Here is a 12,308-nt window from a genome sequence, read left to right as displayed (position 1 = left end):
GTCATATATCCATTTTATTTACAGCACCACAATATTATCAGTAAGCTCTTTCTAGACATAGTCTGTAGTTTGTATCAGCCACCCCAGTGTGACTCTGCCCTAACTTTCTGGGACAGCCCGCTTGTTGGGTGACGTTCCAGAAGGTCCGTCCGGACGTGGGCAAGCAGCCACCAGGAAGCACGCCTGTGCTTTCCCCCAGCGGGGTGGGGTTAGCAGTGACCCTGAGAATTAGCGGTTGTGGAGAGCTGCACGCAGTTGGCTCTGGTGTCAGCTCTGGCACTGGGCCTAGGGGTCTCCAGCAGCTGTGGTCCCCTTGGACTGGAGGCTCTTCCTCCTGAGGACGATAGTGACAGGTCCATCAGGCAGCGCCTTGATGATGTTCCAGGCTTCAAACCGTGTGAGGCCCTGCATGGCAGTGCCGGCCAACTGTAAGACTTCATCTCCTGGCTGGACCGTCTCACTTTGTTCTGAGGCTGCCCCTGGGATGAGAGAGAAGAGAATGAGTCCCACAGGTGACCGTGGAACAAGCAGTTACTTCCTACCCTTGGTCTCTGAGGAGCCGGGACAGCTCAGAAGGCAACTGGCGCCCATCCCTCCGGAACTCGGTGGTCGTTCTGAAATGAGACATCTCATAAAACGGTGACTTCAAGGCTGGCACACCAGGCTCCAGCTCTCCGTGGCCCTTGGGAGAGGTGAGGCCCACGCTGTCCCCAGAGAAGGGAGATTTCGAGCAGCTGCAAGCCAGAGCCTGGCTGGGGAGACCTCCCCGGGGAACCCGGTCCTCCTCTAAGCCTCCTTGGATACCATCCCAATACCCAACACCCCTCCCCCGCACATGTGTTCTCTCTACTCCTAATGAGGTGGCCGGGCATTGGGTGGTGTGGGAATGGAGCTGGTGGGATGTTCACGAAACAATCTTCACAGTGCTTTTGGCTCCGAATGGCCTGGAGAAGACCCCTGGGTCCACGTAAAGACGACATAATCACATACGGCTCCCACTCCTTCAGAGTCACGTAGGGAAAGAGTGCCCTTTTACTGCTGGTGTTGAAAGAAAATTTCCCATCTGTTTGACACAATGATATCTGCAAATATTTAATAAGAGTAAAAGATAATAGTAATGATGATCCTAATAAAAAAATAGCTAGGGACTTCCCTGGCAGTCCAGTGGTTAGGACTCCACGCTTCCATGGCGGGGGGCGGGGCGTGGGTTTGATCCCTGGTCGGGGAACTAACATCCCGCATGCTGTGCGGTGCGCCCAAGAAGTAAATAAGTAACTAAATAAAATGGGCCAAGTATCTAAGCAGACATTTCTCAAAAAAAAATAAAATTAGCTAAAATATATTGGGCAATTACATATAACAGGCACTGTGTTAACACTTGGCATTCATGGCGATAGTCCTGTGAGGTATGTAAGCTCTGTTAGTATCCCTTTCCATGTGGGAGGAAACCAAGGACTCAGGCAGCTCCCACAAGCTCCAAAGCTGCTGAGTGGTGCAGCTGTGGACTCCAGCTCCCTTGGTCCCTTACATCCCCATGTAAGCAAATGGGGCCAAGATGGTGAAGGGACTTGCCCAGGGTCATGCTGCCATTAGGGGCAGAACTAACACTGGAATCCAGGTCTCTCGACTTTGAGCCCTACGCTCATTACAAGTTGACCTTCAAAGTTAAAAAAAACCTTTCCCAGGGCTTCCCTGGTGGCGCAGTGGTTGGGAGTCCGCCTGCCGATGCAGGGGACACGGGTTCGTGCCCCGGTCCGGGAAGATCCCACATGCCGCGGAGCGGCTGGGCCCGTGGGCCATGGCCGCTGAGCCTGCATGTCGGAGCCTGTGCTCCGCAACGGGAGAGGCCACAACAGTGAGAGGCCCGCGTACTGCAAAAAAAAAAAAAAAAATCTTTCGCAGAACTGGAGTCAACGTGGGTTTCTGGGGAAGCTCCACGTGAGCCTTGGTCCGCCCCCTGGGTTTCAGCAGCTGTAACGGATTTCCCGCTAACAAAACCAGTCTGCAGTGGGGGCGCCTGGGGTCCGGGGAGCAGAGCTGGGAGGGCCTCTGGTCCCAGTACTAAGAGCCCTCAGACACACACCCACACCTCTTCTTATAGGTAAGGAGCCTCAGGTGCAGAAGGCAGCAGTCGCTCAGGAAGTTAGAAGCAGAGCTAGACCAGAGCACAGGCCACGTGACCCCCTGTCCACAGCTCCCTGCTCTGTGACTCAGGGGGTCCAGCCTGAGAGGCAGTGAAGAATCAAGGTGATCGCCTGTGACAGCTGCAGGCCATTCATGATTTTCACAGGAAAACCCAAGTGACCCCCCACTAGAGGCTGGCTTGCTCCCCAGTCCATGATGAACAAAATCTCAAAATTCTGAATAAAGGTAGGAGCAGACAGGTCCAGGGTTAGGGTGAGGTGAGTAAGGCTGAGTTGTGCCCCTGGAAAGTCAGACTCTGTCTTTGTTTCACAACTTGATATTTTGTTCATTGTGGACTTTCTGAATTAATTTCGAGTTTTAAAAATATTGCACTGAAACAGTATGTATCTTGATTACTGAATATTACGGTGCCGCCTTCAATTCTGCACCCGGGGCAGTGCCTCACTTGCCTCACCCTAGCCCCGGCCCTGCCAAGCTGAACCAGGCCCAGGGCTGGGTCACGTACAAGGACCCAGTAAAACAGGGAGATTAAAGGGATCTGAGCCAAGGAGAACGGGGAGAAAAAGCAAAGCGGAGTCCTCAACAGGCTTGCCTGCCTCCCAAAAGGGCCTGGGGTTGTGGGAAACCGACATGGCCTAGAAGGTGCTCAGAAGCCTCTGGGGGGCCCGGCCGGACACCCGCAACTGGAGCGAAGGCTGCGAGGCATACGCGCACGCACCTTTGAAGATCCTGTTAACAGTCAGAGGCTTGTCCCCTTGCAGGGAGCCCTTCCCTCCTTCCAGACTGAAGCCCAGGCCTGCAGAGGTCTTCTCCAGGGTCACTGTGCAGACGGTGGCCTCTGCTGCTGAGAAAACAGGGGGACTGTTAGGGGTGCTCTCAAGTGTGCCCGGCTAATGCTCCCGGCAAATCTGTGCATGTGTACGGATAAACCCAGGCATGTGTGCCGGGCGGCATACAAGCCAGGCCACGTGTTCTGGGGGCCACAAATGACTGCGCAGCCCTGCCGGCATGGGCCTCACCTGTCCAAAGGTGATGTGGCCCATGGGGCTTCCACCATGTGGGGAGAACTTACAGGAATCTATGGAAACGTCACCGGCCACCGAGGCTGAGGCTGCAGAATCTGTGGAAGAGTTGAGGTCTGGCGTGGTCTCCACAGTTGGCTTCCTTGTGACAATCACGGCTTGCCTGGGGTCCCGAGCTTGGCGAAGGATGGCCAGAGCATCATTGTGTGTGGTCCCTTTGAGAGACTTGCCGTTGATGGAGAGAACCTCGTTGCCCTTCTGAATAGTCCCTTCCTGGGAGGCCAACCCGTTGGGGAACACCCTGTGAACCTGAGCAAACCAAAGGAAGTCAGGAGCCGGGAATCACCGTATCGGATCTAGATTCTTGCTGCAGGAGGATCTGAACCAGTTAGTCAAACCCAGCAGATCCCTGGGCCAAAAAATAAGACGAAATGTGTCCTAGATTAGGACTGCTAGCCAGCAGTCCCTCCTCCACCCAGACCAGAGGTCATTAGCAAAAATGGCCAGACTGGCCCTCAGAATCCTTCCCAACACAATGTCCGAGACTATATCACTACAATTCGTTAACATTCAGTTAAAATCTTTTGCCTTATGTGCTCTACATCAGCATTTCCCAGAGTACTTTAATTCAAGCACTGATTCTGTGCCATATTAATAGGTATTGTGTAAGAAAAGTTTCTGAAGTCTAAGAAAATTAAGAACATTGGATAAAACATAAGCTCTGAAAATGCCTACAGTTAAAAAAAAAATCCTAGAGACTCTACAGTGCCATTTGGCATGATAATTCTCTAAGAACAGGCCGTATAACACAGTGATCCCCCAAAGTTTCAGCAAAGCATCCTTTTTTCCATAGAGAAATTCTCAGACCCCATCTTCTGCAGAATGCAGAATTCCTATCCTAGGAAGTCTAGACATTTTAAAAACTCCTACCCTAGAAATTCTGATCCTTTAACTCCAGTTAAAAGGGACCATCGCCCAACCCCGTTCCCTTTCTGAAAAATATGTGGGATTAAAAAATCTCATGTCTCTGCCTCAGCCTTTCTAATGATGTAAATTCTAACGTGCTTAATGAAGAGGATTGAATGACAGCATGGACGGGCAATCACTAAACTCTGCTACGTGTTGTTTTGCTGTTATCATCTGAACAAGTTTCTTTGTTTCTCTAACCTGTTTCAGTGTTAGAAAAAGTCTGTTATGGGGTCAGATGTGGTCAAAATCCCTTGGTTGTAAGACCCAAGTAGGAAGCAGAATCTCTGCTCTGCATCTCAGTCTGTCCTCTATAAATGAAGCATACATGCCCCCCAATCCCCCATCCTGAGGTATGGGGAAGATGACTTGAACATGCCAGTGAGAGCCCAGCTCGCTCTTGGTCATGGACGGTGCTCAATGTGAGTTCTCTTTTAATGAATCTGGAAAGGAAGGGAAGCGCTCAAACACGGAAGGAGAAAGGGGAAGTCTGGTGCGTATGATCAGCTGGTGTGTATCGCTCCTGGTTTTTGAGGCAGTGTCTCAGGGATGGCGAGCAAATGGGATGCAGAGAAGTCCCGGCTCAAGGAAAGACCCACAGATCCAAAGTACTCGTCCCACAGGCAAGCCCTCTTTTCTTCTCTTCAAATAGAAAGCAAACTGCACCATCAGGAACGTCTTTATGATGCTCTGCTACGTGCTTAGTGTCAGAAACAGGTCCTCATTGGTTTTACGTGCTTTTATGCGGTAGAGAGCTTGCTTACAAAGGAGGAAGCTGCTGCTCACACACAACTGACTCCAAAGTGACCAATAGGAATGGACCAAGTTACCACTGCCAAGGGGTGTGGTGTGTTTAACGCTGGCTGCCCCTGTGAGCTGGAGGGTTTGTTTTCAGCTGAGCAAGGGAGTTCAGATGAGTCCACATGAAGGATATGCTGAGACAACACAGCCATGGGGGTGACGCCAGTGCACTCAGCTTTGGGGAGATGAAGCAGCCATGTCACAGCTGGGTCCATGAAGATGGGATGACCAGAAACCACCTGGGTCAGGTGCAGGTAGCCTACATAGTGGGCAGAGGGCAGCAGCCAATGCTGATCAGACTGTGTGGACCAAGAAGACAGGGTCCACAGGGGAAGACGCAGATGCTCCAGGATCGATGCCTTCCCCAGTCTTACCCCGGGCTCTAGTTGGTCCTGAGAGAACAGGGGGCTCGACTGTGAGATCTGAAGCCTCATGCGCATCCTGGGTTGCGCTGTGCAGTTCCTGATCTTTCCAGCTGGGCCCCATTGCCCTCAACCAACCATCAGATCTGCTTCGCAATCGTGCATGTTAACATCCCCAATCTCCCAGTGCGCAAACCCAGGAAAACAGCCTCCTGTACAGGACCTGCCTTCCCAAGGGCTCTTTCTGTCCAGGTGACGCCTCTTTCCATCTAGGTGTGCTGTGCTACATATCACAGCCAGGTCTTCAATCCTGGCTGTAAACCTTCTTGAAAAGGATCTTAAGCTCCTGCCCTAACCTCACACCCAGTGGCCTGGGGTCATGCATTCCTCTGATCTCTCCTAGTAAGTGCTCCCCCCTCCCAGGGCCGTCACCTCTGGCTCTGACGCGCCCCCATGGCTGGGCCACTCACCGTGATCACCTTGTTTTCTAGATCCGCACCTCCTGCCAAGGTGAACCCAAGGCCAGCCCCTTCCTCCTTGTGCAAGATGGTAACATGGATGTTGTCTAATTGCTGCAGAAGGAAACATATATATTAAAAAACATTTTATTGCAACAGCGTGAACAGTTTAACAAGTGTTCCAACATCAGGCTGATTCGTTCTCAAACCCCAGCTTGGCCACGCTCCCAGGTACGTCAGACCCATTTCATCATTTGTAAAGAGAAGACTATAATTCCTGGAGTCATGGGAAGCTCAGAAGAAAAAAAAAAATGTGCATAAGGCAACCAATAGAGTTCTTTTCCTCTCCTATTCACGCAATCCACATCCACATTTGTACGGAGACAGGGCTGGCTGCTACTAAGTCAGCTGGAAATCCCAGCGTGTGAGATAACAGAGCTCTGGCACCTTGGCGTGGGACAAGATGAGGTCAGCCTGTAGGACTCTGGGTCAGCACAGCTGGGAGCAGGGCTGTTTTGCAGAAGTTGGCTGCTCTGTCTTTACACCTGCTGCTCCATGTAGCACAGCAGCTGCATTTAGGAGCCCAGCTGACTCCTTGCCCTAGAACACACATGCACGCATGCACGCGCGCGCGCACACACACACACACACACACGCCCACCCAGGCACACACAGTACTTCCCGGCCTGCGCCTGGGCTCAGCTGGAGCCAGAACAATCGCTCTGCAGTGTCTAAAGTCAGAGACCCTCATTCCGGTCTCGATGGTGGAGGGGTCTCAAACACAAATGCATACAGGACCCAGGCAGATGACTTCAAAGAGCAAAATGGGCAGATGTGAGCGACAGGAACTGCAGAGACCTGAGAGCACATCTGCTTAAGAGGACCCACGGCTACATAGGAATGCAGACCCAGTGCTACAAGATCGTTCGTTCCTTTTATAAAAAGAGAGCAGCCAGAAATCCAGGTTTTGATTCAGGTTTGATAATATTTAGAATACAATACTTTTTTAAAAAGCACCATGCAGACCACATAAAGTATACCTGCAGGCTCTCGGGCCACCAATTTGTGCCTTAGCGCGAGGGAATAACCTTATGTCAAAGAATTCACCTGCTCTGGCACCAACAGAGCATCTGCTGCGCGGCTGGCTCTATGATCATTTGATCTGGAGTCCCCAAGACCCAGGAAGGATGAAGGGATGAATGGACCTCACTGTCTCGCCTCTACGACAGCACTGGCCCACATCTCCCAACTTTGACCCAAGTGTCAGCTTACTTGGCCTATAAGAGCCCTTTGTCAAATTGGAAAGCAAATACTGTCCCAGGAACACCCCAGGCAGGACCGCTCTTTGTATTTTACGCAACAATTTTGCCTCTGTTATTTCATTTGAATTAGGCCCTGGGGATGATGGTCCCAGTGCCCAGGTGATGAGTGAGAGCCCCAGAGGATGAATCCCGGCCCAGGGCATCTTGTCAGACTCACCCCTACCCTGGATCTAGGGAGCACCAGCTATGGTCCCTCCTTATCCTCTCATCCCAGTCTGGATGATTCCAGCACAAAAAGCCTGCATGGACTAGGGCAGCCCAGGCGGATGCAAGGCCCATGAGCCCATGCTCATCTGAGCTGAATGGGCCTCAGCTCTGCCTGACTACTTCCTCTCCATGTACCTTTGGGTCGTGCTCAGAAGGCCTAGGGGAAGTGGGACTTTCAGAATGACTTGACTGAAGTGTGGGAACCCTTACGAGCCCTGGGATCAGTCACCTCTCGGTGTGCAGGGCAAGTCTTCAGGCAAGAGATCAGAACTTGCAATGGATGGCTCACTCCCACGCAGCATCTCCCTGGAGACGCACACTGGGCAGGCAGCCCGTGGGACGTGGAAAGAGCACGGAACGTGGAGATAGAAAACCTAGGCTCTGTGACCTTGAACCTCGCCTTCCTCATTTTTTAAAGGGTCAAAAAGATACAATAAGTCTATGACTGAAAGCACTTCATGAGCTACAAAGCTCCCTACACCGGAAGGTCTTACTGTGGTCCAGTGATACACCGCCCCTCTGCCCCGGGCAGGATACAACCCGAGTCTGGTGTCAGCCCCTGGGAACTCCCTTCTCGACCTCAAGGAGCCCAGGCAGCGCGCGCTGCTTCCCCTCCGGCCCACCTGAGGTGACCACACTGCTCACAGCAAGGCCTTCATCTCTGCAAGTGCTTATAAAAGAAACCTACCTTTAACGTTGCTTCATCCAGAACCTTCACTTCCTCTATGAGCTTCTTTAATTCCTCGGAGCTCAGCAGGGAGATCACTGATTGACCAGACTGAGAAGTGCCGTGGTCGGAGCCGTCAGCTTCCGTGGGCTCACCGAGACCCTCTGTGTATTCTCTCAGCTCTGAAAGGCTTTCGTAGGGAGGACCCGCACACAGCATGAATCATGATATTAATAAGAGCTAACATCCTCAGCATAATTACTCTCTTCCAAGACGGTGCTAATGTTCGTTCTATTATTTGGTGCAGCAAATTCACAAATAGATACCAGCATCCCTCCACTATAGAGATGAGGAAATTGGGGCTTAGGGAGGGGGAATAACTTGTCTATGGTCACGTGGTTACGAAAGGCCGAGATCTGGGATTCGAAATCACAGATCATGGTGTGTCTGACTCCAAAGTCTGTGTTCAGAACCTCAGCACCTCACCCCAGAGTATAACTATGCTTTGGACAAATCTGCACCTAGATGGCCACCAAGACGGATGTCCTTTCACACACACATTCACCTTGGCCTCCTTCACAGCTGTTGTCAGCACCTGCCTATCCCACCTTAGCACCTAATCACTACACAAGGTGGAGAGCGTCTCACAGCAGTAACTGCTCATGGTGAGCCTTGCAGTTCCAGAAGAACAGGCTCTCAGCCAGAAAGAGCAAGCTCCTGGGAAGCCTAAATAGTAAAGGCTACGATTCTACCACTGACCAACTCTAGTGCTTGAGCTGGTCTGGCTCTTCAGCCCCTGATCCGGGGGTGTCTTGGTGCAGGGGTCCCCAACCCCCGGGCCGCACAGCAGGAGGTGAGCGGCGGGCGAGCGAGCGAAGCTCCATCTGCCGCCCCCCTCGCTCCCTATTGCTCCCATTACAGCCTGAACCTCCCCCTCCCCCCGGGTCCGTGGAAAAATTTTCTGCACAGAACTGGTCCCTGGTGCCAAAATGGTTGGGGACGCTGTTTTGGAGGATCTCTCCTGTTCCCTCACAGTAGGTGGCACCTGATAGAACATCTGCGTCAGTGAGTCTCAAACATTTCTCAGCAATATAAGAACAATACGTAATACCGATCAATGCACGGTTGTTCTGATTCAAGAGGGAAGACTAAACCCCAGCCCTGCAGCAGGAGCTCTGGGGCACTGCTGGGAGCCCCCCGCGCCCCCGGTTCTGTGGAGCAGGTCTTGCCCAGCTCCTGATTTCAACTGAAGAGGAAACCGAGGGGGAGTGTGGAAGGAACCAGCTCACGGTCAGGGCGTCAGTGTGGGAGATGGGACTGGGGCTCAGGTGTCCAAACTCCCAGGCCAGGAGGCTGAACCCTGTGCAGAGTACAGGTGGATTTCTTTGGAGAGAGGGAGGTGGCAAGAACCCCCAAGGGATCATCTCCTGGCCTCGTTCGGGTCTTCCTGAGCAATGGCCGGATATGTCCAAGGTGCATTAGTTCCAATATGCACGTGTAATTCAGCAGGGGGCCAGTTCTGTCCCCCACCTCCCACCCCTCCCAAGGCCGGGTGGTGTGAAAACTCCTTAATACAGAAGGCAGAGGTGTGACACACACACACACGCACGCACGCACGCGCGCGTGTTTCAAAGAACAGGTGGAACAATCCTTTAGCAAACCTGGGTGATGTTTTACAAGACATAGAGGATTATAAGAGGAAGAAAGGCAAGAAAGTTCAACACTGGGCAGAGACACTCACTTGAGCGAGAAGCCCGTGTCTGAGGCAGGAGATTCAGCAGAGCTAATTGCAGCAGGATCTTCACTGGACGCCATGGGGGACGACGCCCCTTCCTTGGGGCTGCAGGAGGTCTGGCCACAGGCGACGGAAGACGGAAGGCACAGCAGGGACTTCATGACAGCCGATGACACCTGGCTGCTGATGGAGTAGAGTTTACTGGTCTTTTCATCCAGTGGCTTCATCTCACAGGACTGGGTCCTGCTCAGGGGGAAGCTCCGTGACCGCTGGCTTGGTATCTTGACCCCTGGGCCTCGAGATCCCTCCATCTGCGTCGCCAGCAGCCTCGAGAGAGGGTCGGGGTCCGAGGAGAGGGTTTTCTGACCGGGCTGCTGTCCGGGGGGAGGGGACTCCGGCACACCGGGGTCGCTGGCCTCCAGGGCCGCGAGGGAGGCCCGGGGCAGCTGCTCTGGCTCCGGCCACTGCTGCTCCACGGCGGGGGGAGCCCCTCGCCCTGAGACACCAGGAGCCCGAGAAGCCCGTCCTCCCTCTTGCTCCCCAGGAGGTTTTGCTTCCGCCCCGGAGGAGCTGGAGGGCTGGAGGCTTAGTCTCTGGGCTCCTTTGTCAGGCCGGTGAGAAGAGCCAAAGGTTTCAAAGGAGCTGATCCTTTGCTTGATGGAAGAGGAGGCCCGTAGGGGTGGCCCTGGGCGCTCCCTGGAGGTGGGTGTCGGCTGGCTGGCGGAGGCTGCCTCTGGGGGCTGCCTTGGGGCACGATTCCTCAAATCCTTCAAGCTTTGGCGAAACCAGGTGGGCTTGGGGGCCACTGGAGGACCCTTCTTCACCGTGCTGCCGTCTGCCGACTTGTAAACTGTGGGACCGCCACTGGTGGTGTCCAGTTTGGGCACAGTCCCATCTGGGTGGCCCTGAATCCCATCTTCCTCACCCAGCGTGACGACGGGCTGCAGTGGCGTGTGGCTATGATTCTCACTCATGACGGGGCTAAAGAGATTTTTGATGCAGTCAGAAATTCTAACCCAAGGGTCTTCGGCGGTGATATCGAGGGTATAGTCCATCCGAGCCTGCCGCTTAAGCAGTGGGTGTTTTATCGGAGACGTTGGCGTCACTGGGGAGCAGAAAGGCCAAAGCTGTGTGTTACACCTGATCGTGGGTTTTCTTCCTAAGTTCTAGTTTCAACGACGAATAGCAAGGATGCTAGAGGAGACGATAAGCAGAAGTGGTGGATCCCTTGTTGGGTGAGCTGCTACCCAACGTGCCATTACCTGGCTAAGTGTGAACAGGCAGGGTCACAGAACCAGAGGACCAGAGCTGTGAGTCACTCCACAGCATCCCAGCATTTTAGAGCTACAAGGGTTCGCACAGAATACCTAGTCTGACCTCTGACATTGTATGATTGAGGAACCCAACAGTCATGAGGGCAAGGGGTCATCTACTGGCAGAGCTAGGGTGAGAACCCCTGTCTCCTGATTCCCCACTTTCGTATTCTTTCCACTAAATAGCCTCTTAGATAACTCATTAGAACTTGAAAGGTCAAAGCAGTCCTCTTACCTTTTAAACTTTTAAGCCAAGGGTCACACATGGGCAGCCGTATTTGGTTTGGACCGCCATGTCATTAAAAAGCAAAAGTGGGCGTGCACGCCTTCCGACGGGGCACACCCCAGCTCTGCGCAGTCACAGCCCTCACCCTCACCAGGTCGGCATTTCCCCCGTTAAAGCATCCATCTGGTGCCTGAAGTCATGTGAGTTTGCCGCTCTCCCTACTCAAAGAATTACCCAGCTTGCTCGGCAAGGGAGCATTCCCCCTACCTAAAGAGCTGATGAGAGGATTCCAGGTAGAAAGAAGCTCTGTGACAACGATTCCCAAACTTGGCTGGCACATTGGAGTCTGGAGGACCTAAGAATGCTGACGTCCAGCCCTGGGTGCTGATGTAATACACCGGGGATGCAGCCTGGGCACTGGTGTTGGAGCAGCCCCACAGGTCATTCCAACCTGCTCTCTCAGGCACGCCTAGTCAAGTTCAGCCCCTCACCACTGGTGGTCTTTCTTGGAAGCCAGTCTTGAACAAGCCAGAAGAGGGGAGTCTGCCTAGACTCTTTCCCAGGAACAGAGGGAGGCCGGCCCCCAAGTCCTGCACAGCCAAGAAGCCAAGTAGATGCGTGGCCCTCGGGTCACCCCAGGTCTGATCTCGCCCTGGTCAGGAGTATGCTGCTCTGGTCCCATGCTCTGGGGGATGCTGGTATCAGAATGCAACCCAGTTTAAGGAGGGCTGACTCCTCCTGCCCCTGGTCTCAACGCCAGCCCTCAAGGTATGCAAACCATGGAGAGCACTAAGCCTTGAAGATGCCCAGGAGACCTTCTGCAACATCCCACAGGCCAGGGTGGTCAGTACTGACGCCGGGGGCTGTACCACGTGAGCCCAGCCCCCTCAGCCTGCTTCTGCATTTACATATCGCTCTGCTGCAGGGCCCGTCGTAAGACTCAGTAGTCAGACGTTCTACAGGAGAGCCCTCTGCAAACTGGGGCGAGGAGCTCTTGCCAGTAGAACACCAAGGTATTCCCTGGCAAGTTCCTCAGTTGGGGGGACTCAGGGGAGGGACGGGGAGAGGAGCCTCCAGTGGTAGG

The 12,308-nt window shown here is 53.4% G+C and overlaps 1 protein-coding gene across 1 annotated transcript in view; it reads right to left on the bottom strand.

The window, feature by feature from the left end:
- IL16 (interleukin 16) overlaps positions 1 to 12,308 on the bottom strand; it is a 116,605-nt gene continuing 104,297 nt past the window's right edge. The window contains exons 14-19 of the mRNA XM_060005335.1: positions 9,692 to 10,790; positions 7,972 to 8,140; positions 5,767 to 5,868; positions 3,218 to 3,476; positions 2,864 to 2,989; positions 1 to 479 (exon numbers count right to left, since the gene is read on the bottom strand). Coding sequence (XP_059861318.1) covers positions 286 to 479; positions 2,864 to 2,989; positions 3,218 to 3,476; positions 5,767 to 5,868; positions 7,972 to 8,140; positions 9,692 to 10,790 — 1,949 coding nt within the window. The 3' untranslated portion in view covers positions 1 to 285. The remainder of the gene's footprint in view (positions 480 to 2,863; positions 2,990 to 3,217; positions 3,477 to 5,766; positions 5,869 to 7,971; positions 8,141 to 9,691; positions 10,791 to 12,308) is intronic.

Source organism: Delphinus delphis, chromosome 2, assembly GCF_949987515.2.
Source record: "Delphinus delphis chromosome 2, mDelDel1.2, whole genome shotgun sequence".
NCBI classification, from domain to species: domain Eukaryota; kingdom Metazoa; phylum Chordata; class Mammalia; order Artiodactyla; family Delphinidae; genus Delphinus; species Delphinus delphis.
Note: the sequence above shows the minus strand (reverse complement) of the source record. Positions and strands in the feature narration are given on the sequence as shown.